The following is a 27,198-nucleotide window of genomic DNA, read 5'->3' on the forward strand; positions in this document are numbered from 1 at the left end:
ACACAAAATACCTATAAATATGGGCAAAACAACCGATAAGACTCAGAATGATGACAAAGAGACACAAAGAAACTGCACTTAGCAAAGAAATTATGACAAAAACAACCACAAAGACACATAAAACAACTACAAAGTAACCACAAGGAAACACAAAATGACTACAAAGCAACAAGAAACTACCAAAAGAGACTCAAAATGACCTCAAAGAGATGCAATGAACTACAAAGAGACACAAAACAATTATAGGGAGGCATAAAATCATGACAAAGCAACACAAAGTGACCAAAAAAGACAAAATGTCATTTAAAAGATACAAAATAGTTTCAAAAAGACACAAAACTGACAAAGTCACACGATTGCGCCTTAAAGTAAAAAAATGACTACAATTGACACAAAATGACTACAAAGTGACAAAAAAATTACCAAAAAAGCAAGGCTATAGTTTGGCAAAAATGTCAAAAAATGACATTTCATAAAAAACAGCTGAAAACACCTCAAAACAGCATAAAATAGCCTGCTTCGACACGCCAAAAAAGACAAAACAACCCCAAAAAAAGCGCCAAAATTACTCCAGTAGGACACAAATAACTTTAAAAAGACACAAAACAACCAAAAAAAGGGACACAAAACTACCTCAAATAGACAAAAAATGTATACCATGTCTCTGTGTCTTGTTCCCTTGTAAGTTCAGCTCAGTTCAGTTTATTTCAGTCATTTTATCAGCTTATAAAACTCCATTACACAAGTTAAAATCCAATAAATAAACAATAAGTCATTACTTTTATTGCATTGAAATAAAAACAAACAAAAACAAAAAAAAACAGGACCAAAGAGGTGTAGGCTGAACCCTAAGCTTATTATATCTACCTTTTTTTACATTCATTTTCTTCTCTTTCTTCTCTTTTTTTGGTCCTTTTCTCTCTTTTCTCTCCTTATATACATGATAGTTGTCTTCATATAATGGTGCACACCTTTGGGGAGTTTTTCTTGGTGTTGCAGGTGTTGTATACACACAAAGTTCAAATCCAGAATACTTTCACACATGTGGCCAATCTTATTGTAGAGAATCTGATAAATCAAACTGTCGATTTTGGAAAGCCATTCAAATCGTCTGAACGGTGAAGGCGGTGGGAGGGTTTCCAGACGCTGTCTGATGATCCAACGAGCACTTTGTTTGAAGCACACTGATCCCCTTACGCAATAATTGTACAACAGAGTGCAACACCGAGGAGAGACTGTCTGAAAGTGCACGCCTGCTTATCCCTGTTTTTGCAATGACTCGCATCAACAAAGACACACAGAAGACACAGGGTTCAAGAAACAGCCAGGAGGACGCAGCCAGGAGGACGCCATGATGGCAGATGTTTTTGTGCCGTCTTTACCTTTGGCAATTTGGAAAATGCAGAAACATTTTTGCCTTTAACCTGGATGTATCACAATGGATTGTTATGAAATTTTGTACAGACATTCACGGTCCCCTGAGGATAAATCCTAATGGATTTTATGATCTTTTGACTCATTCTCTAGCACAACTAAAAGCTTAAAGTTGACGCTTCTTCAATGAAATATCTCAACATTTATGTGATGGATTGGAATAAATTTTTGCACAAATATTAAGAGCCCCCAGAGGATGTACCCTAATAAGTTTGGTGATCCCCTGACTATTCGTCTGCTGCCACCAGAAGGTTGATGTTTTGGCTCAGCTACCTTCGTGTTGAGAGCCGTGTGCAGGAAATCCCGACTCAGACGCTAAAACATCAAACCTGCTCTTATTCCCATGTTGTCAGACTGACACTTTGTTATCCCCCTTGGCGTCTGATAACGATGACAGTGCACCCTTTAGCGTATCAATAAGTGGGTTTCCATTACAGATTTGTGCAAAAGTTAAGCGCTGCCACTGAGTGATTTTTTGCAACTCCTCTCCCGATGTTATGCAGCTCCATTATTTCCAATTGAAGGCAGCGTAGGTGTAATTTGTAGTGCCTGCTGCATCATACATGAGGGAGCCAGTTTCTACCAACAAGCACATAACCATAGCATCATGTGTGTCCATTACAATTTTACAAAATATGGCTTTTTTTAATTACCTGAGATACCACCTCATGTGAGCGTTAAAATGTTTTTGCAATAAATGTCATTTTTTCTAGATTGACGTGTTTCTATTGGGCATAGTTTATATTCGCAGTATCAAACTGTGCAATTTGAGGATTAATGGAAACCTGCCTTATGTGATGCACAGCTGAAACACGTTGCATTAAGTGGGTAAAGCATAGAAACAGTTGCATTTAGATTTAGGCAACAAAACTACTTGGTTTGGAACAAAGATCACATTTTAGTTCAAAACAAGTATGTCTTTGTGTCTCATAAAAATGTTGAAAAGGGTGCCTTTGGCCTCAATATCCTATGCAGAGGGGTGTGACAAAGCGTCAGTATTTTAAGAAATGATCGATTCACTCTGAATGTCGCACACAGCTCCTTTACATGTGTTGACTAACGCACCATCCTCTGCACAGTCTGAGCTTTTATTTAAAATTATGATCATTATGTTGAATGCAAACTTACAGCACATAGAATACAGAGCCTTTTACAGAAGTCATAAATCGTACCTCGTTTAAACATTACTAACACAAACACACCTTTTACAGCCTCCTGAGTATACTCATGTAACAACCTGTCATTGACACACTCTGTCAAATTCCCAGACGATAAATTTCACAGTGAAAATAAACATCCTCGGGCTGATAAATCTCTATGTAAACAAAACAAGAAAAACATCACACACTGGGCCTTTGTGTGTTTTATTGATCCTCCAACAATCATCTCACAGGGAGGTGAGACCGTGACGCATATTGGATTATCGTTATTTATTCATTTTCTGCATTTTGGGAAATTCCAGCCAAAATGTGCATAGCTGTAATTAACTGACATGTCACACAGGAGGAGTCAGTTTCACATCGAGTGCTGGTTTGGAGCCAGTTATCGAACCATTTATTCCTTATAGTTTACGACTCAGCTTCCACCTCAGGCGTTCCTACAGATCTCAGCAGATTGAGTCTCGAGAAGGAAGAAGAAAAGAACAGTGCTTCCAGTAAGCCATTACCTCTGACCATGGGGTTATTAATCCAGACAATAAAGGCTTTGGCTCTCAGCAACCCATGTTTTACATTTACAGTGTGGGCTTTTAGAAAGAGTTACAATGACTGTGCAGGAAAACGCTCTGGTGTTTTACTCAAGGATACTTTAAGTAAAACAATGGGGGTAACAGTGTAACTACCAAATACATCTTGTTAACTGTGGCAGAGGACGGATTCAGATTCTTTATTTGAGCAAAACAAGCAATACTAGAATAAAAACATACTTCTTTATCGTGCACTGAAAATAAAAGTATTGTCAAAATGTACTTAAAGCATGGGTGTAGATTTCTGAGCAAACACATGGGACATGCCCCCTTTAATATTAAAAACATGTGTATTTGTTCCCCTCATTAAAAACATTAAACTAGCAGAGGACTTTTATCTTGACAAAATGAAAGACATAAACACCATAAATCGTAGCAGGAAAGGCACTTATTGGTGCATAAAAATTCATGAGAATAAAGGAAATTAAGTGTTTGATGTTTAAAATTTTCTTGTGGCGGACCCCGCCACCCCATGTTTCATGACTGTCACCCCCTATGTTGAAACGAAACATAAACCCTTGACTGAAAATACTCATTATTCATGAATATGGCTCTTGTCACACAGATGATAGATATATATTCTATTCATTTTATATTGTAGTATACTATTGGATTATTATTACTGATGCATAATTGTATAAGTAGCATTTGCTGTTGAAGCCTTGTTGGTTAAAGTGGAGACACTTTGAACTATTTTCTATCATATTTTATAAAAATCATCATATGCTTGAATATTTAAGGCCATATGCCTGAACCAAAGTCAATATTTCAAATATTTATTAACTGTTTTCCATATTACTCATGTTTAATCTACAAAACTGCAGTATTCATCAAAAGTACAGCAGCTCCTGTGCTGCCTGACACAAACTGGGAAAAGCAACAGGGACTGAAAGTGAAACTCATCTATGCTTTCACTTTCACTCCCAGTCAAAAAATGCTGACAGCAAAGTAATGCAGTGTGTTTAGGAAGCAGTGAGCATACGAATGGATGAACGAGACTTGAATAATGCCTCACCAGTTGTGTGGGAGTTTGCAAATGGAAGTTTTTTGTATAGTTTTGCTGTTGTTCAACACTGACTTTATGACTTTAGTTCATAAACAAAGTTTCTGGATTCTTTGTTCACCGTGGAGGCATGCGAGAAAAGTAAAGTTTTCTTCAAAAATTCTGCTTAAAATGGGCTGAGTTACTGATACAAATGGGGGCTGAGGTATTCCAAGTACCTCAGATTTTTACACTGCCATTTATGCATCCAAGATGAACAAAGATGCAAGAAGATTGTATCTTATAAGTAATCATTTTACAGTCACATTCAAATTTTTTGATTGTTATATTTTACTCTCATTTTCAGCATATTTTTTTTTCATAAACAGTGTCTCATTTGAGTAATAATACATAATTTCTGAACAGTCTTTTAAATTCCAATGTGAGCACTGAACATGCATCTGTGTTATCAGAAGATCAGAAGATGTTATCAGAAGTGGCAGTTATATGGTTGCAGTTTATCTTGTTTTAGCTGTTTTGTGTTAAACATTAAGGCCATCAAATGCAGGTTAAGACTCGGCTTGTAGACACTCTGCTGAAGACTTGTCACATGTGAAACAATATCAGTTATATATAGGGTAAATCAGGCCAGCAGGAATGTAAAAAAGTTGAAACAAATGTACTGGATTAGATCAGATGAAATTTTAAAGATCTCTGTTGGGAATTTGGGTCATTTCAGCAGCAACAACTGAGCATTAAAGATAAATACGAGACAACCAGTAAACACCATTAGAGTACAAGTTCAGGGTGCTATATCAGATAAAAATAAATGAAGACAGTAGATACACAGAGCTGAAACCAAAGTGTTTGTTGTTATCTTTTCACACTCAATATTAGAGTCTTTTTTGGTTTTCAGCAGCTCATTAATACATTCGTATATGTACAGTAGTAGGCTATGGTTTATTAATGTGCAGTGTCTCTTTAAATAAACCAGAGATCTAAGTTTCTGTTAAAAATCCTGCTTCAAGTGACTTTTCCAGCTAAAACCACAATCTCCCCTTAACCCTGAGATAAACCTAATATTAAAAACAGAGTATAAACATAATTTAATTTATAGGAAATGGGAGACAGCCTTGGAAAGATGTTAACATGAATGTAAATCTGCACTTTAACATATTAAAATACACTCATGCTAAATTTTCAGGGCCACAGTCTATGTCTAAATATTTATTGAATGTATTTTGCAATTTACTTACTGTATAATTGGAAATGGTATAAATCTACAAAACTGCAAACAATCCTCATCAATAATCCAGCAGCTCCTGTGTTGCCCGAGACAAACCGGAAAAGCAAATTTATCATTTCATTTATTATTCAAATGGCTAAAATGGCATGATTGACTGACTTTTTTTCATGAAACCATAGACTGTAAAAATAATGGCTGTAGCTGCCATGACATCATAAGTTGTCATGAATGCTGAAATTAGCAAAAGAGACCACAACCATTTTTTTGTACCAGGCTGTAAACATTTCCGTTTATTTCTGCTGTAAAGTTGGGCATTATAACATGATGGTATGGGCCCATTTCCACTGCAGGGGGGAGTTTTATGGGGTCTTGACCATTGATGCATGTTTTCACTGCAGGAACCGCTCCTGGAGGACAATTTTCAGGAACTTTTACAGGGCGAAACAAGTCCTTGCCTCAGGGTAAGTACTTCAGTGTGGGTGGGACATCAACAAAACAAGTGCCAGTCATGTGATGTCTGAATAAACAGAATGAGAAAATTCACTTGACCGACCTCTCATATCAGAAAAAAACTCGACAACTCTGTGATAATTTTATAACAAGGTTTGTTTGGTCAATCGTCAGAGACTTTTTAAAATTAATTTCTGTATGGAAAAAGCTATCAATCTCATGTTTAAATGCTCTTAGCATTAAAATGCAGCTGATCTACTTTTTAGCTTCAATGTTGTTCCCACTTTACAACCTCAAAGCACATGAACACAACAAAGTCAGAAGAAAATCATGCCAAATCAGAAACTCTGACCTTGCAACATCACATGAACGCAGCATAAAACCCAGCAGAAGAAGAAGACAAAAGATAAAGATAACTCCAGAGGACAACTCCGGGACAAATGCTGCTATGGAGACACAAACGCTGAGAGGACCAACTAAGAGACTGCTCCTGTAAAGTTCCCACCCACTGGGTTTCACCCCGAGTTCCCCCAATGGAAACACATCTTATGGGGATTTACTTGGTTTTTGAGGCCGGCCCTTAAGTGGCCATTCGAGGAACTGCAGTTTTTTCAGAGTTGGCTTCATTTTTCAGCCCTGAAGGTTGCCACTTTTGTAAAACAAACAGATTTTAAGCAAGAGACTTTCAGCTTTCACATCTACTTCATTTAACACTATGAAGGTACTTTAGTGCCCCAAAGCTGTAATTTGGTTTAATAATGAGAGATATGTCTGGTAATTCACCAGTAAATTGACTTGTGGAGGTGTGCTTGAACGGAGATTAGATGACAGACACAATTTTTTGAGGAATGTAATTATATACACATCACTATCCAGTTGGTTCCAGGCTATTAAAAGTCAGTTAAAGGCAAGAATAATGACTGTACACTGGATCTTTTTTTACTTGGCAGCGTCTGACCTGAAACCAGCGTGGAATAAAACACAGCCTGCCTTGTGACTGCATGACAAAGTGTGGCTGAGAGCTGGTGTTAGAGATAAAATACGTGATTTCGTGCTTTGCGGGTGCTTGGCTGAGAGTTTGGACAGTTTCACAGTAAGTGAGAGTACATTTACTTTAAATATTCCATAAAAGTGCTGCAGCAGCACAGAGTTATTTGAAATACGAGAATCGTTGAACAAAGAGTTTAATTCCTGCGTTGACTTTTCCACCACAGTCAGAGTTGTTTCCTGGTCTGTGCAGCTCACCGGCCTTTAGTTGGTCGATAATATTGCTCTGCCTGGCACAGAGCCTCGAGCCATGTTCATATTTGTTCCACCTAAACAGACAAAATTATTTTTGTTTCAGTGCAGCAGGTATTCCTGGATAATGTGGGTTATTGGAGTGATGTAAAAACATCTAAACCACTGCAGATAGATGTCAGCTACTGCCACACTTCATTAGTATATCATTAAAATGTGTACAGGAAGTTGTCAGACTGGAAAGTTACATTACTGCCACCTTCATGTTGCTTTTTTTAGCTGATTTTTGTGCTTCCCGTGACGATAATGACGCTGGTGATTACAGCATTTCTCTGGTGCTGTGGGGAAATTTTGCTCCCCACATCCTCTCAGAGGAGTAAAAAAAAATCACCTCAATGAAAGAAGAGTTTCACTTCGCATTTTTAAGGAAATACTGGCACTGCCATTTACAAGTTTGAGGGGGTGTTAGACCCTGTGACTCAACTGAACAGTTATTTTTACCATGTGCACTGTGATGCGAGTCCTCGCTCAGATTTACAGGGTTCACGCAGCCTTTGAAAAGGAGTCAAGTCAAGGACTTTATTTATTTTTACAGCTGTTCATGTAATGTGGCTCTAATATATGTTAATGTATGACAAAGTTTTGTTCTTCATCACATTTATTCATTTTATCCTTGCATTTTGTCTCTCCCTTCATGTATGCCAGCAACCTAAAATTATGTTTGAGTGGAGTTTATATCTCCTCCATGAAAGTTGCCTTTGTATGTGGGTGTCTGATACCGAAATCACTGACCACGTGGTGGTATTTGACAAGTTTGGAATGAGAACGTGCCGCCGTTTCATATCCGTCCCCTCCAATGTTGAAACAAATACGTCCTTGACCGAAAGTATTCATTATTCAAAAATATGGCTTTGTAATATCGATTATAGATGTTTTAAACTCCTCATATGATTTCATTACCGGCAGCATTTCAACCTGGCGCTGACCAGCGGTGTATCATATGGCCGCGATATGTTCCATCCGGCCGCGTCATCAGCTGACACTTCTCGTCCATGTATCATACTGCTGCACCTGATGCCATCTGGCTGACCAGCAGCATATTATATCACCACAAAAGCATCCGTCTGGCTTTATATTATGTTGTTACCTGCAGTGTTTCAACCTGACGCCGTCCAGCGGCGTATCATACAGCCGTGACAGGTTCCGTCTGGCCATGTTATCAGCTGACGTTTCCCCTCCGTGTATCAAACTGCTGTGCCAGGTGCCATCTGGCTGACCGGCGGCATATCATAACACCACAAACCCAAGCATCCGGCTGTGCTACAAACTGACATTGCCAGATGGCATATCGCTGCAAAATGTGGCTTTTGGCGTTGGTATCTTACATCGAAATCACTGACAAAGCAGTGGTATTTGATGAATGAGAACAGGCAGTCATTGTGACATGATGCACTGCAGAACAAAGAGACTTTTGCCCATTGACTTACATGGCCAAAGAGACATCTATAAATCAGTGTCACAATCCCTGCAAAATTACTTGTTTTACTATCTGGATTTAATCCTTTCAGTCAAATAACAATTGAAAAGTCTAGAAGAGCCGCACGACTGAATCATTTCATCCTTATTCAAGTTTGCAGAGCGCAACACCATTAGTAGCTGGAAGTAGCGCAGTGTGGAAGCAGTGGCGATCATCTGGGTGCTTTTATATGCAGCAGTTGAACTATTCTGGCATGTGCCGCTGAGCAGCTTTCATAGGAATGAACAAGGCCCCATCTTCAACGCTGTATCCAGTTATCTTCATATATCCATAGTGCACATATGGATGGACATTTGAACTGGCCCCATGATGCCCTTATGCTGTGTGCATTGCAACAAGAGGCTGATGGAGAACATGTGTTGGGGAGGGGGTCATTTCCTGCAAATGGGGGTTATCATTTCTAGCTACACCCCTGCACACACGAGCGCGTTATAAAGGCATTTTATTGACAATGTGCATGTAACAGGACCAGCACTGTTGTCTTTTATTTTTAGCACTTTGATTAATTCATTACACCATGATCTCGCGCAGCCTACTTCTCTCACCAATGCAGCGCACGTGCACGTGCAGTGCGCGCAGACCGGGAGCGCGCGTGGAGGCGGTCCGGGGCTGCCTCAGTTTTCTGTAATCGCTTTTCTGCTGCTGCTACCTCCAGTTAAATAGCTAGGACACGGGAGCGAGCAGACGGCCGTGTGAGGATATACTTTTTTCGGTACCTTGGGATTACGACGCGGAATTGCAGCATCGACGGCCAGCCGCCAGGTAATATCGACACACGCCTTTAGCCGCCCCACGTAGATACGCGAAAAGTAAGTAAATGTCCCGTGAAAAGTGTCGTTTTCCAGTGAAGAAGAGGGAGGAGGAGGAGGAGGAAAAGGGGGGGGTGGGGGGGGTGGATGTGTGGGACGAGCCTCCCTTTGTGCCGAGGCAGGGTCACTGCTCTTCACCGCACAATGTGGACACTCCAGAAACACCGAGGATCCGCTGCCTCTCCCCCGGTGCCCCGCTGGCCCTGCCGCGGTCCGACCTCCATCAGCCCCGCCGTCGGCTGCTCCGGACGAGTCCGGCAGAAACGCCTTCTTCAATGCGTATTTTCATTGACTTTAAAAACATGGAGGCCTGTTCTTGCTTGTCTTTTTTTTTTTTTAAATACCCCTCAGCGGTAATGTAACGTACCCTACCTCCCACCCCCCCCCCCGGTTTAGCTAGCTCACAGTATCGCTTTTGTAGCTCGGTTTCACTCCCCCGGTCGACCCCTATTGTGTCTTTCACCCTCACAAATGTTGACCTACCCGGTTTGACCAAACAATTAAGTGATGTTTGATAACACACAAACATCTTAACTTGTCCCCGGTGTTATTTTAGGGAGGACAACAGTGTCTCCGTATCGACCCTGTCATCTCAAACGGCTATTGAACCAACCGTACATTTTAGCCGTTGATGTCCCTATCATTACCGTGAAACGCCCCCCGGGAAAGGCGAGCTGTCCGCCGCTTCACTTCATCGCTTTGATTAACTTCTTACACAACACGTAGCTTACATCTGTCTGCTTTTATTTTACATTTAAAGTAACAACATTATTTATTTGAACCATGTCTGTGTCGTGTGTAAATGTGGGCATGAATTAACCGGGGCGTCTTCACGGATGGTCTCCTCATTTCCAGGTCTTTACTCATCTGTCAGCGTTGATGTGTAAGCTATGTTACTTTATAACTAAATTAGCCCTTAAAGCTATAAGATAGCTTTTAAACAACTCAATTTACGACATGGGGGCCAAATCTGGCTCCGAACAGGGTGCCTGGTGGTCTGCCATTCATTCTCTAATTCACATGAAAAAACAGTGATTCACACTGGTTTTGTACTTTGAGTAAACATAAGGTGCCAGAGTGAATAATAAACCAAATAAATAGAACTTGTTTATCAAAAATGCCAGTGGAGGATCCCCCCACTTAGCGTCAGATGTCCTAGCTAAGCCCCCAATCTCCTTAAGTCCCCGAAACATCCTAAAATCTGAGAAATGTCCTTAAATCCTACAATTGTCATAAAATCCTGTAAACGTCCTCAAATGCGAGAAATGACCTGACATCCTAGAACGGTCCTAAAAGCCTAGACACATCCTGAAATCCTAGGATATCCTTAAATACGAGAAATGCCCTAAAATCCTAGTAACATCGCAAAGTCTGAAAAATGTCCTAAAATCCCAGAATTGTCCAAAAATCTTGGACACATCCTAAAATTCAAGAAACAACCGGAAGTCTGAGAAAAGTCCTAAAATCCTAGAAATGTCTTTGATTTGAGAAATGTCCCAAAATCCTAGAAACGTCACCATAAACCTAAAATTAAAATCCCCAAAACATGTGTGGGGCTGCTGTGAGTGGCCCCTGGCCTCCTCTCATTTTACAAAAGTGGTCCCTTAAGCAAAGCAAGTTGAGTATTTTTGCTATAAACCCTATTTCTCCCTTCTATAAGGTCATATATTTCTCCAAAAACCTCATTATTATCAATAATTTGTGCAAAGAAAAGACAAAAACTTGACACAGGAGCTAGCATTTTGAATCCAGGTCAGTAATGCTTCATATAAAGTCCTCCAAACTGTTAGGCTGTAATATATAACCCCTAATAGATCATTAGGTGAAAGGCTTATTATATTCCTTTTAACAAGGGAGCCATACGTGTGTAATTCACAGCACTGTAGGCTTTGACAAATGTCTTTTCATCAGCTTTGCACATCCCAGCTCTGCTTTAACCCTCATCCAGCTGTACATTGATTAAATTAAACCCATCTACTCCTTAAATCTACCCATTTTGCTGAGATGGCACAGGCAATTACATCGTCCAGAGTGGAAACTTGCCTCGCTGTTCTCATAGGTTGTGGTGTGCCATTATACTTTCCAGGGCCCACGATGTCCAGCGAAGTGCAGAGACCGGACGACAGCCCCAGCACCAGCGGGGGAAGCTCAGACATTGAACAAAGGGAATCGGTACCGCCTGAGCAGGAGCGAGAGCAAGCACAGCCCAAAAAGAAGGAGACCAAGATCTCCAGTAAAACCGCTGCTAAACTTTCAACTAGTGCCAAGAGGTAAGAAGAAAGAAAAAAAAAAGCAGGCTCTGGAGAGCAGCATTTACACAGAGGTTGTTTGTTAAACTAAAGGCCTCCCCCCTTGTGCCCGGAGGGTGTGAAGTTATATAAAAAGACTATAGTCCCACGGGCATTGTCATTTCAAACATCCACGCTATTCAGTGCGACACTAAACCCACAGAAACGAGGTAACTCACACAAATCGGCACTCGAGTGTCATTGCTGTCATTCGAATGATGTTCCCATTCCAGCCTGTTTGTTTGAATAGATTCGCCTCATGCTCCGCAGCACTTGTCTCTCCCACACCACCACCAACACTTACCTCCACCAGTCTTAGCACTTATTCCCAAAAAAAGACAGGCGATGACAGAATTATTATGCAACTGGTTGAGCAGCGGGTTGACTGAGGTCGCCGAGTCTTTTATAACAAGCGGCCCATGTTGTGAACATCTCCCTTTTGTGCGTCCCAGTCTCTATGAGGGCCTTAACGAGGCGCTGTAACGATGAGAGGCTTCACTGTTGTCTGAAGTGCCTTGTTTATATTAACGTGAGCTCAGCAGCAGCGTTTGCACTCGGCTGCCCTTCACAGTCTGAATCATCGTTTTGCACGGTTATCTGAAATTCTCAAAGCAGTCGTGTTCATCCTCACGCCTCGTGTTCCCTATAATTTTGTTTATGCAGCACAGACTAACGGCTACAATGAGAGAAATAACAAAACATTGAAACTTAAGTCATTTATGCTGTGTTCAAACCATAATGATAAACTGGCTCAACTTAACTCTTTGAAACCAGAGCCCTCTGTTCTTCGTCCTTTTCAAAGGCAATGAGCAGTTTAACAAAAAATTACCCCAAAAATAGCAAAGAATTTGTAAAAGGTTACAAGAAAATTGCCTGAAATAAAATAGGTAATGACCTGAAAAAAAGTTTTAAAAAAAACCCAAAAGAATAATATTTTATTATAACCTAATGTAAGCAAACTATATATATAGATATAATTATATAGTTTACATTAGGAAAAAATCATTTTTTAATGTTCTGGGTTTTTTTAGGGATAATTTTCAGATCACTTCCTTGTCAGGTTTTACTATTTTTATTTAATTAATTAATTTATTTATATTTTACAGTTTATGGGACATTTCTTGTTAAGTTTTCATTGTCTTTTTTCCCATGTTTTTGAAAGAAATTATACCAAATTTGCTCAGGTTTCAAAGGGTTAATTCATGTACTACATACGGACTGCAAATTAAGTCAGTTACAACGTGCATGTTGACATTGGGAGAGATATCATCAGCAGCTTTGTCAGTGTTGAATACTGTGTGGTTAGAGTCTGTAGATCCACATGGTTGAAGGTGGGATAGTGTTTCACTGATGTAAAGAGGACTGTGGTATTCACTTTTGCTCAAAAGGTAGAAAACCTACAACTACCAGGATGCACTGCACCGTACCAGACCAATAGATGCTCCTACTGGTTGATTATAATGCAAACTTGTGCATGTGAACAATGGCAGCCAGCCGGTGAGAAATTCTCTCGTATTACAGTTAAACGGTAAGCTAAAACATGTTTCTGAAAACGCTTGAGGCGAGAAATACGCAACGCAGTAACAGAATCTTGGTTTTTATTCGATCAGGAAACAGGATGGTACACAGGGTTCCCGCCGATCCTTAAAAAGTCTTAAAAGGCATTGAATTCATTAATGTAAAAATAAGGCCTTAATGGTTTTAAAATGTCTTACATCAATCTTTCAAAAGTCTTAAAAATGCTTAGAAATTTATGAATCGTTTCTTGTTATGACGTTGCATTTAGGGCTGAAACTCAAACTATGCAGATTATCTTCCTTGAAGTCTTGTTTAATTCATGTAACTGTACAGTGTGCCGTGTTTATGATTGTTACTGTGGCACACTGCTTATGCTAATAAAGCGCCATGTGAGGACCATGACTCAATGCTGCGCTGCTTACTTTACCATTTGATCAAATTTTGGTCCAAGTATGAGAGAGAGAGAACGAGGCGGGTCTCTTATTGATCCAGCTCTATAGTCTGTGTTTCAGTGGTGGCAGCAAGATTGGCGGGCAGTACAAAAATTCAGAAGTACAGCCAGCAGAAGAGCCAGTGAAACATCACCAAATGACATAAATTAGGTCACATTCTTGTTTGAAAACCGGTATCCCTTTAATTCATGCCCAAAATGAAGTCAGTTACAGTGTGCACACTGATGTTAAGAGATGTTTTCAGCAGCTTTGTCATTGTTGGATGCTGCGTGGTGAACAGCTGTCGGCCCACATGGTTGAAGGTGGAATTAAAAGCAACATTTACCTCATCTCATGCACGAAACACTGACTTCATACACTGCAGAATTGTCCATTTCTTCATCTGTTATCCTCCTCTGGAGATTTTACCTCCCAACATAGATTTTAACAATAAAATCCTTCTCTTCCAGGATCCAGAAAGAGCTTGCAGAAATCACACTAGACCCACCTCCAAACTGCAGGTAAGAAGATGTTATCTCTTCAAAGCTTTCCTGTAATGACTCATAAGCTTGCACGTAAAGATGCTTGAGCTGTGATGGATGCACATGGCAGAAATGTGCTAATTTCAAGGCTTCTTGTCTCTCAAAAAGGAAAGGGCCACGCTGCTGTGCACTCGCTTTTGTTTCCGTTCCTATAATGCTGTTGTTTGTGATTTGTTTGAGATGGTAATCTCAGGTGAATTAGAGGGACTGTAGCCTGTTCTGGCCCCGTCGTCGTCGGCGCTGCATAATGCACACTGCAACCTCTGTTGAAAGCGTTTCAGATCACAGCATTATGGTTGCACTGAAATGGTGTAAAACGAGCAGCAGTGTGACTTTAAAACCTGTTTCGATTCTCTTCTGCCCCCCCTCACTCTGCTGGGGATTTACCACAGACAATGGTTATTGTGAACCACTGCCGCGGCTCTCAGCCCTTTGAGGAAGAGATACGGTCGCGAGTGGCACGCCACATGTGCATCAGTCTCTGTTGATGTGACAAAAGAAAAGCCTTTGGGACGAAGCGCAGGAGCCAGTTTGTATTAACTTAAATAACACAAAGTGGCACTGTCATTGATTATGGGCTGTTCATTACAGCACAATAATAACTCGCCGAATTATCACTCCGCTGCAAATTAAGACAGAAAATGGAAGTCGCAAGATTGAGGACACTTGTGGGGGATGTTTTCTGGCCATTTTGGATCGGCCGTTTTCACTCACAGGCACCTGCTTAAAATGATTAAGGAAAACGGCTTTGTATGACTCATCTGGCGATTTGGAATTACTTCACCCTAGACGGCCTTGTTTATTGCATGAATTAATCACCCCTGCTGGGTCTCATCAGAAGCCCACCATCATTAACGATAAACATTGAGCTAACCTTTTCATTCCAGCTCACAGCCCAGTTTTGTTATTGTGCTGGAGGCTAAAAGAGACGTTGTTTTCCTCGAGGACTCTAATCTATTTCAAACCCCCCTCCCCCCCCCCACCCACCCCCCCCCCCCCACCCCCCCCCAAAAAAACTAGGTTGGCTCACATGAAGGATTTAGCTGGAGGACACGAGTAAGTCATTTGAAAGTAAAATAATCGCTAGCGGAAATTTCACAGTCATCGTCTTAGTGGGGAACTAGTTGCCTGGGAAACAATTAAGCTTCTTCAAGATAATCCTTTTCTGTGTGTGTGTTCCCTCTCCGTACACTCCAAAAATGATACCAAAATCTATCATTGTGTTTTCTGTGATGTACTCAAATAGATTAGCCCTCTGTTAACAATAACAACGGAGGAAAAAAAAGGGGGGGGGGGTTCAGATACATCCAACATCAAATTTCTCATGCAAACGATCACAGCGCCATTTACATCCTCGCATGAATGAGTGCGCACGGTGGAGCTTGTGTCATCATTTGTATGCCACACGCTCCTCGCTCCCGGCCAGGTTGGCCTGAAAGGTTATTCATTTCTCTCCCCTCGACAAATGAAGTCACAGGCTGTTGGCCCCCTTCAGGAGGCAGACGGAGAGTTGTGTTAAAGAGATTCACTTCAGCACATTCAACAAACGCTGCGCTGGGGGCCAGTTGATGTATGTCGTCTCATCTGTATCTCGGCTGAGGAGCCTCTCCCTCGCCACTTTGTCCTGGTCGGAGAGAATTTGCCATCCTCATCACGTTAGTTAGGACATCTGGGGTTTGCTAGGACCTTTGTCTGGGGAGTGTGGGGGATCCTCTATTTTGATGCTGTTTTATGCACTCTGACACCTTATGTATACTTAAGTACAGAAACATTTCAGTATGAATCACTCCATTTTTACTGTGAATGAGAAAATGTATTGGGGGCCACCTGGCACCCCATTTAGGGCCAGATTTGGCCTGCAGGCCCTAAGTTGAGTATTACAGCTCTATAGCATCGCCTTCTACGTTTCTCTCTGCAAAACAAAGCGCTCTGCTTTGTGTCTTTTCTTGTAGAAAGAATTTACCATTTAACGCCTCTGAAGTGTTGAGGATCTAATTTAGTGAAACATCTGTGGCAGGAGGTGCACATTTGATAAGTCTAATAAAACGCCTACGCCTTTTCTTCTAGCATCCTTCTAAGGTTACTGTGTTAACCCTCAGCTGTGTTTAATATCACAAACTGCTGTTACAATAACCCGTCTGTGTTGATAAATCACACACTCGCTGATGCGTATTTGCTTTCTGTGAAGACTGTAATATTAATGCCTTAGTTGTTTAAAAAAAAAACTCAATTTCCATACAGTGTGACTGAAAACTGTCATACTTTTAGTGCTATGTCACTACTTGGAAAACGCACGCAAGTATTTAAATTCGTCTCCGAGCTTTATCTCACTCTCTGCGTTGTGACAGCTCGCTTGTCACCTTGGCAGTTGTCATGCATCAAACGAACAGGAAACACGCTGAAGCCCAAGAGGATTTGACATGGCAATTATTCTCACTGTCATACACTTCAAGTGCATTGTACAGGCAGCTTGTGCTTTTACACCTATTGGTACAAATGAAGCATTGCTGAATGCAGAACTGACCTGCAAGTTGAACAAAATTCTTAAAAATAATCTAACTGTGAATAAAATTTGAAAGAAATGCGCTTTAAGAGAAACCTGACGGGCTCATTGGTGTTACTGAATTTCCGCTGTCATAACAATTCAAGTTTTCATCATCTAAAGTCAAGCGAGAGGTCTTGAGTTGACAGTTGTGAAGCAAAATTGTAAACTGAAGAAAATTCGCCTGATAGCTTTATTTGTTCACATATTACAGTTTTTTTAGGTATACACCAACTGCCGAACATCAGGGCTACAACTAACATTTATTTTCATTATCCAATAATCTGCAGGGTTTTTTTTTTAATTATTTGATTAACTGTTTGGTCTGTAAAATGTCAGAAAACAAATAATACATTTAAAAATAAAATGTCCTTCACAATTTCCTGAAACCCAAAGTGAAGTGCTGAGACTGCTTGTTTTGTCTGAACAAACAATCTAAAACCCCCAAATTTTGAATTTCCAACAATACAAAACAAAAAAAGCAGGGAAATTCTATCAATTAGAAAAGCTGAGACCATTGAATAATAGGGGCTGGAAATCACCAAAGGCCCCACATTAAAATATTTTTAAATAATAAATTTAAAAATAAAATGTCTGTCCAAGTAACTAAGTAAGAAATGTTTATTTGTATAGCACTTTCGATACAAAAATACTAAGTGCTTCATAATAAAAACAAATTACAACAGCAATAAAAAAGATGGACAGTAACAATACACAGCACAGAGCTGACAAGATGAAAACCCAGCAGCAGCAAATAAATAACAACAGAGACAAATAAACAGGTTATTAGCTATTCTGATAAAAAAAAATTTTTTTTTATCTGTTTCATAAAAACTTCACACGAGTCCAGGGATCGCAGCGATAAGAGGAGAGTATTCCAGAAACCAGGAACAATGTGGTGACTCTTAAACTGAAAGATCATTCTGCTTTATCTCGCATACCCGCCTGAATCACCGTCCATCTCTCCCACACCAGATATGCTCGTCATAAAAATACTCCTTCCTGCTCCTCACGTCACATTTCCATACTTATCTCATCCATCTTGTGCATTTGCATTGCTGCCGTAGCACGAGAATTGTTTTAGCTGCGTTTGTTATTGCGAATATTGTAACTATTCCTTCCTTGTTGTGTTGATCCACCAACATTTTAAGGAGAAATCCAAACAAAGACCTCTTTGACACTGTTAAAATAACAGCCACTGGTGTTGCACCTTGCGGTTCTGGACCACTGTGCTGTTTGATGTGTTTATCTTCTTCTCACAGATGGCCAAACAGATACTTTCATTACAGCGACAATGGAGTGATGGCAGAACAATGTTGAGCTGCTGAAAACATAATAGTACGTGTCAGGGTTTCGGTGTCAACTCATCCGGATTCAAAGATTCCGTTTTTTAAAGCTGCCATTGTTCGCTGACGTTCAGCAATCACAGCTGAATAATCCATTGCAGAAGAGGCAGAGATACCAATTTCTCATCCCCAGGCAGCTCAAATAGATTAAATGCAGCGCAGCCACAACCCATGGTGCATTTTGAGTAACAAGTTCACCCCCCCCTCCTCCTCCTCCTCCTCCTCTGTCAGGTTGTCACAAGTCATTCTGGGAAATGTAAGAAACCGCTAACTGAAGTGGAAGTAGATAAGGTGGAGAGAGAGTTGATACAGCAAGAAAGTAATTTACAAAACTTAATCACAGAATAGCTCCTGTGGTGTTGTGTGCATTACAAACTGAGAACACTTTAACAGTTTATAAATAAATATACAGAATATGATCTTTATTTAAGCCAGCTGTCTTTGGCCTCTCGTTTACTGTGATCTCATGGCACGGCACAAGGCAGTTTACACAGATGATGTTGGCAGATTTACCACTCAATATTTATACTATTTTTTAAACAGTGTGGCCTTGATAAAATAAACAAAAGCAGCTTTTCATTGTCAATTTTAAAACCCTTGGGAAGCCAAATCAACAAACTTTCTTAATATGTAATTTAGGGTCTTGCATGCACAATTAAAAGACATCAGACAGTAGTCTCAATCCAAATTTGAAATTTTTTTATTTTACTTTTTTCACAGTTTCCTGAAGCTAAGTTGATTTGGACGTGGTTATCCCTGATCTATATTACGTAATATGAATAAAGCCAATCAATAATCTGAATGCCAGAGTGCACTCAGGCACGAACTCAACTGTTATGTAAATAATGTAAATTCGGAGCGCTGTTGAAATGAACCGTTCGGTTATTCAGAGCGCCGCTCTCTGTGAGTGTCAGAGCGCACTCTGGGGACTCTGTCTGGGGAGACAGAGTAGCAAAGCGCCAAATGGGGTGAATGTGTAAAGAACTCTCCATGGCTTTAAACAGCAGCTCTCTCTTTTTAGTGTAGAGCGTCAGATTGCATTTACGAACGCAGCCAGAGTCAGAGGGCTGGAACAGATAGAGCTGCACCACGGCAGCTCTGCTTTGCTCCATGGCTGTCATTGTGGAGACGAGAGTCAGAGGACAAAGGTGGGATCCAAAGAGGTGTCAATCAAAACATGATCTGCCACGCCCACACAGTCTGGAGAAATGCTATTATCCTCAAAATGAGCTATTTTCAACTCCGTTTTCTACTAATTGAATAAAAGACTCAACTTTGATACAATATGTACATTCATACTATTTCCAGCCATGTTTCCAGAGGCTTTAACAGTTGAAATTACAGTAACTGGTATCGATTACCAGTTGTAGTACCTTGATAATTAAGCCAACATTTGCTTTATGAGTTGGTTTAAAATGCCATCTGCAGCTGACTCTTTAAGAACTTGCTTAATGGTGAAAACACACAAAGCAGCAGCAGCTGAAAGGAGCATATCACCACCATTCGTGGTGGAGTCAGACATACTTTTATCAAGAAATGGTTTGGCCCTGGTGCCTATATACTGGGACAAGGACAGTAGTTCAGTTAAATGGCCTAATCGAGCTATAACTGTAGCTGGAGTATTGCTTTGGAGACAGAGAAAACTGAGTTTTTGGCCTAAGACATCAGAGTGTGTGCCGCTTTTGCTCTGCTCGTGAGGCATCACAAATGAGGCACCATTTCGTGCAACAGCAGACTCGACCAAAATAGTGCTGGCTTTTATCTTGCTAACAGGACTTTTGTACATGTTCACATACAAATGTACAGTTGTTACAGTCACTATACTGAGGAGCAGAGAAATCAGATTGTGCTACTACAAAGGTCACTGCTAGTCTGGTGTTACTCGCTTTTTCTAGGTTGCTGATTGGCCGACATTTTCATCCTCTTCTTTCCGTGGCTTTGGGGTTGCGGTTTTAATGTCTTGCGTGGGTTTTGCATGCTCTTGACAGCTCCCTAATTATGTTTTTGCATATTCATTTTGACATTTTTTTGTAACAGTGTGTGTGGTCGGGATTATGTTTGAGAATGAAGGAGGGAAAAACCCTTTTTCTAAAAATATTTGTGCTATTGTTTTTAGCATATGTTAGAAAAAGTGCACTATTTAATCTGTCCCTCACATATTTGTGGTTGTATTTTGAGGACTTAAAAAAAACCCACCATGTACCAAACTCTAAACAAATTGAGTATACTACAGCCCCTTGAACAGTGATCCAGCATGTGGTGAAATCCAAAGACTGACAGACCTATTTACAGTCGCTAAGCTATAATTGGACAACCACTGTTCAGGGGAGGGGTTTTAAAAGCTGTCATTTCTTATTTTTTTAGTTTTAACATATTATTTGTCTCCTAATTAGAGCAAAAGCTGGCCTCAAATGTCACTCCTCCTTCACTATAGCAGTACTTTACGGCTGGTCTTTGGAACAAATAGCCTTCTTTAGTCTCTGAATTCTCCTGGTGTGATGTAATGCCCCCACGGTGCCCAAAACCGAGCTGTCACTCCCTGATGACATCATGCGAGCTGCAGGGAACACACACACATCTGGTCATCGCATTGCATGCTCGCTGGCTTAGAGCCTTGACATGAATATGTAGCTCCATCATCATCGAGTCTCACCAAGAAATGAGGCCGTCTTTATCGTAGGTTCTGACCTCTAATTCTCTCCTCGCTGATGGGATCATCTTCATGTCTGTGATAGCTGCATATTAGTGCGTTGCCATGCCCCAGGGGGATTATGTGCCAGCGACACAGCCAGCATCATTTTTCACAGCGTTACCATTAAGCACAGCAGGGAGGGTTATCAATATTCATGAGGGGGCGGAGGGATGCAGACCAGAGGCGAGTAGGGGGGAAGAGCTGCGGGAATACCTCTTGGGTGTTCGAGCTGATCACTCTATTGTGCATGAATTATTGTGGGTCGGATCTTTTGCAATGAAATGCCAATTTTGAAGCGAGTAAAACAAGCAAATGCTTTGAGATGCCAGCTACATTTGACCTTGGATGAATCAGCCCTAATCGATGTCTTGTTCCATAATCACTGTCTTTATAAATATTGATGAATTATAGGCACCCATCTGTGTCTGACGCTGACATGTTCATGACCTTTCAGTGAAGGTCTTGTCCATCGACAGCAAAAGCTAAGAACCTCTATGAAGGCACCGCTTCAGTATCAGAATCGCTTTGTTCACCAAGCAGAATTAATTAAAAGAGGTCTTCTTTGGGGCGTTTGTGGTTAAGCAAATTACACATCTGCGTAGGCACATGGCAGGGTCAGAGACTAAGGAGGAGCTTTGGATAAACTGACCTTTAAAGTTGATGAAACAATATAAAATAAAATAAAAAATAAAAAAAATGGGTGAGCAAATTATAAATGAAAACAAGATTTTATAAAATATATTGTAATGACAATAATAGAGAAGACATATTTTGGACTAAAAACTGTTTATTTTCTAACATTACACATCTTAGATGAATAAAAGTGCCATCAAATAAGGACCATACAAGGGTGAGAAATATGCTATCTGATAAAAACAACAGTCTTACCTAGATAGAAACAAGCATGTCTTACAGCTGGTACAACAGCAGCAGGATGTTGCATACAGATAGACAGTGTCAGACGGGGTTCTGGCTGATTTGTTATGGTCACCATTCTCCTTGTGCACCTATGTAACATCTGCTGCAAGTCATTTCCTTCCCGAGCAAACAGAGTCTGCCCTCATCGTTTTTCTCCTCACACAAAGTTTTTTAGTAGAAAAGAAATAAATTTGCTCCTATAGAGGGGCAGCAGCATACGCTCCCCCTCTGTCACCGGCCTGAGTTTAATTTATCCTTAATGTTTTCCACTGCGGCACTTGTTTGACAGCGAACACGGCCTGCCGTGATTCATGTGTGTCATTGAATTCTCAATGTCCTCATTTGTGAGGTAGTTTTCTGGCAAACATTTGTCCAGAATGTTATTAATGGGTTTGTGGAGAAGCCGAGCGTGAAGCACAAGGCGTGTGGACATTTTGCGGTGGAGTGTTGCCATTACACTGCCTGTCTTACAGAAGCAGTTTGCGACTGAATGGTAATCTGATTCGAAAGCAAACAGAAGAATCTTTTGGCAAGCGCAGAAATACAGTAACTCACATGTAAACAGTTTGCATTAGATCACTTTACTCCTGCGACTGTGATCTCCAAACTCTCCCCCCTGAAGTCACAAATCACAGCTCCTGCCAAGACACTTTAAAGTATCTTAATGACATATTTGCAGTCTGGGGGATGAAATGTTAACACTGTTAACATCTTGTTGCAAATGAAATGAATAATAACCGCCTAATAACATCCCTGAGGAATGCCCTTTTCTCTGTGCTGATTTGTATGACCCGCAGCTTAAAAATCTTGTTACATTTCTCTACCTGCAAACCTGGGGGCTAATACGTTGCCAAGGGAATAGACCATCGGAGGATCAGGCTCTGCAGCCGATCTGGCAGCTCAGCTTGTTCTGATCACTGACCTTTTGGTAATAAGTCCATTCCCGCGGCCACAGGGCCAAATGGCTGCCCAGAGTGCTTTCGTGGAGGGAGGCTGGAGAGACTGTCTCTAATTATGGCTGAATAGACTTTGGTGCAGGGCTGTGAGATTAAAAATATTAACATCGTACTCTTGACTCATTTAGTTTGTAAATTGCAAGAGGCTGCAGTTTTGTCTCGGAGGCAAATCTGTTTTTCAGGCAGTTTCTTTTCCTGAAGCAGTGTTACTGTGAATCCCTGGACTGCACACCAATTTGCATGTCAGCACAAATTCCAACTTGTTTTATTCAAGCAAAGCAAATGTTTATAATTACCCCTTGAAAAGATACACACACACACACACACACACACACACACACTTTATACTTCTGTGTTCTCACAGAAATTATTTTCAAAAAGCTACAGTTCACATCCAGTGTTTCTCACTTATTTAGAATCTAAAGCCTCTTTTCAAACAAAATTAGCGCATGTATGCAGGGTTTTTAACACATGTATACCTGCTAAAAATAGGTCATAGACTGCTTTCCTACTTCCAGATGACCTGAGCTGTTCACACAGCTCTGCAGCAGACGAGTTTGCCTCTCTGCATGTGTGGGTTTTTTGATGTCACATTCAACTTTACAGCCAGGTTTGAGCCGGTCAGTCATTTGTGTCTGCGTGTCGTTGCATCTTGCTGGTTAAGGGGCTAAAATTAGCTCATTCACCCAGGTGTTGTTTTTTCATCAATATTGATCGGAGCTGGAGTCTATTAATACTTGTGACTACTGCAGAGTTATTTGATGTGGGTGTGAATGCTGATTATAACCTTTTCCATGATATTAAAAAAAACAGATGTAAGCTGTAGTTAGTGGTTTTTTAGTACAGTGGAAGAGGCTTACATGTGGCGGTAGGTGAGAGGGGGTTTGAGGGTGTGTGTCAGCAATCGTCTCCTTAAATCTTGTGCATTTGTGTCTTTTTTTTATCATTCTGCGTCTCCTCTTTAAATTTAGAAATTTTTGTGGTACATGAACAGAGCACAGGCTGAATTCTTCATGAGTTCTTTATTTCATTGGGAGCACTTTGTGGAGTTACGTGGGGTGGATAATTGATCATTCAATTCAGTCAGAGCCGATTAGATCAGATCGATGGATGAGTGGAGCAGAAGCTGCAGAGGCGGTGAATGCAAAGTTTAAGACCAAGCACAATTAATGATTAAATTTCACTGGGCACGATGTTCTGCTGCTCCGTCTGTGCCCAGAGTACGCTCTGAGAGTGTGGTGCAATACATTACTGAACTATAACTTTAAAGTCTGTATTTTTTTGACCCATCCACTACCCCAACCTTTGTCCTTACAAGACAGCTTGGGACTGCTTCTTGTTTACTCTGGCCAGTGCAAAATGGCCACATGATCACAGCCTTTTAGAATACTTGGGGTACAAATGTGGGTGCATTACTTTTAATAGGAAAACGTACAAACAGTTTGTGAGAACAGCCTGATTCCAATAGCGCTCATTAATGAATGGTCCAACTCCTAAAATATCAATGGATGATGGCAGATTTTTTTTTATCATAGCAGGCTGCCACAAATAAATTAATGTGTGGAGAAAGCCTGACTTCAGTTCTGATTAATATCATAGACAATACGCTCCTCATATGTTTTTATTTTCTGCAAAATTGTGCAACTTTGGTTTGAGGTTTACATGGGCCTCATTTATAGAACCAAAGGTTTTATTGTTTTTGGTTTTTTTTTACTGTTGGTAGCTGTGTCATCCTTCACCCTGTGTACACACAGCAATGCTTTGTGGTCTAAGTGATATTTTTATGACTCATGATGTTGTGCTGTTGCCTTTATGCAAAGCCTGTGTGTGTTATGGTAATGATATATGCTCTGCATTATTCATTTTTAGCCACGGGCAAACATTTGCACTGCATCAGACGCTGCCTGCATGTAGCAGCTCAGATGCGGGGAAGAAAAACGCTTACCGCATAAAAAAATCTCTGTTGTACCTCAGAACCATCTCGCTGAATTATAAAGGAAGGCTGGGGAAAATAAACAGATCCCCTGCTTTACTTACAGCTTTGTTAACATGACTTTAAAGCCCAGTGAGGACAAACTTCCTGAGTGAAAGGCCAGTTCTTCAATTCTCTCCTTAGAAGTATACTTCCTCAATTCAGTACTGGCTGCTATTTAGATTGATTCAGCCCAGCATGCACAGTTGCCCTCCTGTGAGAATAAAATTGTGCTGTTCCCTTCGACTTAGAAAGCATGCAACCACCTACTCAACCACTTCCCCTGTTGCTGGATAAACCGTCCGGTCAGTAATTGCAGTATTCAATGTACACATGAACAATAAAAGGCTTGATTAAAAAACAAACCATGTCATTTGAGACAATAAAGACAAGAGAACAGAGGAAGGAGGTGTCACCTCGGCTGCTGAGCTGCACAGTAATTGGTCTTGGGGCTCTTTCACGGTCGGGGGCGTGGAAAAGATTGCTTCATTAAAGTTCCTCTTCTGATAACCGCAGCAGCCACACTGATAGAAAAGAAGATCTGAACTGAATGACAGCGCCATTAGGAAAAAAAAGTGCCTGTGGGGGAACGAACTGGAATAATGCAGATAATGGCTTTATTTGTGCATGGCTGTATTCACAAGCTCCAAAACATACTGATTCACATTCAATTATTGGTTTACTCTCCTGTTTTATTTATCAGCCCCTTGGTGCAGGTCTTGGCTCAGACAGCTATTTACCTGCTCCCGTAAACAGCTCTCTGTGTGACAGGCTGCTCTGGGAACGCTCTGGGTTTGTGCTCGGTGGTATTGCCGTGTTTAGTGTTTCACCAGTGAATATTTTTTACATGATTTGTTTTCTGACCTTTTATGTTTGCTATATTAAAGTGATATTCCATCTGTCTCATCTTTTACATGCAACCTAATCTTAAAGTACCCTCGTTAGACTTGAAAGGTGGCTGTAAAAAGTGTGTAGTTTTACAGAGCAGCTGTGGTTACAATGGATTCCTACAGAGACCAGTTTTTATACCTCTGTGCCAGTAACAGCCGAGGCCGGAGGCATGGTGTTTTGGGTTTTCTGTTTGTCTGTATGCCCTATTTTTGTGAACGTGATATCTCTAGAACACCTAGAGGGATTTTTTTTCAAATTTGGCACAAACATGCATTTGGAGTCAGCGACAAACTAATTACACTTTGGTGGTCAAAAAAAGTTACTGTGACCTCTCATGTCTCATCCACAAATGTGTAATAGGATAAAACGATGAAGTGATGGTATTTTATATCCAAAAGATTAACTTCACTGTGGCATCATAATGTTCGTAAAAAAACATTTTTTATTTTTCAACGACATAACTTAGGAACAGAAGGGGAGTGGTGACACTAATTATAAAACTACGCAGACTGTATAGGTCCTTAAGATGTGTGTGAAGCATCCATGTTTTCACAGACATGGATGTAAACTGAAAGTGCAACTTGAGTGGTTCTCGAAGGAATACAAAAGCAAGGCTTTTTCTTCTCATATCACACCTGCAGCACTTTGTCCATCTCTTATTGTATGCACATTATTGTAACCTTCATGCCTTTACTAAAAGCCTAACTAGGGAAATGAGTTGGAAACTAGCAATAGCTATAATCTCCATATGTGAAACATCAGTTACTACAGCTTGTTTGTAACAGGCTGAAGTTATACAATGTTTATTTGCTTTGTCTCCATAAAATCAACTAAAAATAAATAAATCAATAGGCTCAGTGTGTTCAAACAGTCAAATTTTCACTAAAAAAATGAGTAAAAACACTGCTGTCAATCAGGCTAATCTTTTAGAGCAGTCTTTAAGATATTTCCAAACAGTTTCATGTAAAATCAATATAAAAAAAGGCAAAAAGCATTTCTTTGAAAGGGTGTGAAAGTTTCTCGGTGGTTTTCCTAGGAAAGAGGTTCTACTTTGTGGTTTCCTTTTAAGGCCAGAAATTTCACAGATTACCCAACACCCCCAGATATGCTCACATGCCTGTGAGCTACACGGCTAGTTTAATATAACTGGACAAATGAGTAAAAGATGAACTTCTTCAGCATATTGTAGTACTTTAGACAATAAAACCCACTGTGAATTAACTGTTGCCAGTGCGCACAGTTTGGCACTAACAAGATTAGTCTTTGAAGTCTTACTAGTGAAATATTTGGAGCTGTTCCTTTGACGACGGACAAACTGTATATTGTTTGTCTAAATTAAAGTTTCTTTTAGACTCTATTTCTACCACACACGCTTGTTTAAGATACACAAAACTGTTTTTCCTGCTGTTTCCCTTCAACTGTGGTTTTGCATTCTTTAATAGTTCAGGGTCACAGAATTTCAGAGTCTTATTTTCCAGGCTTTGGAAAGTCATGGAACTTTGTTGTGTGTCATGAAATTAATGTGATTTCAATGTTAGCTCTAATATGCATCCATTTGATGTTTTGGTATGCCTCTGTGCCGGCGATCACCAAGGCCCGGAGGCTTTTTGTTTTTTGGTTGACTGCACATACGTTCCAGTCTTGTGAACGCAATATCTCAA

At 40.4% G+C, this 27,198-nt stretch overlaps 1 protein-coding gene across 1 annotated transcript in view; it reads left to right on the forward strand.

Annotated features, from left to right (window-relative positions):
- The first annotated feature begins 9,276 nt into the window (after nucleotides 1-9,276).
- Nucleotides 9,277-27,198, forward strand: part of ube2e2 (ubiquitin-conjugating enzyme E2E 2) — a 38,744-nt gene continuing 20,822 nt past the window's right edge. The window contains exons 1-3 of the mRNA XM_042490250.1: nucleotides 9,277-9,394; nucleotides 11,528-11,711; nucleotides 14,149-14,199. Coding sequence (XP_042346184.1) covers nucleotides 11,536-11,711; nucleotides 14,149-14,199 — 227 coding nt within the window. The 5' untranslated portion in view covers nucleotides 9,277-9,394; nucleotides 11,528-11,535. The remainder of the gene's footprint in view (nucleotides 9,395-11,527; nucleotides 11,712-14,148; nucleotides 14,200-27,198) is intronic.

The sequence above is a fragment of the Plectropomus leopardus genome, chromosome 7 (assembly GCF_008729295.1).
Source record: "Plectropomus leopardus isolate mb chromosome 7, YSFRI_Pleo_2.0, whole genome shotgun sequence".
Lineage (NCBI taxonomy): Eukaryota > Metazoa > Chordata > Actinopteri > Perciformes > Serranidae > Plectropomus > Plectropomus leopardus.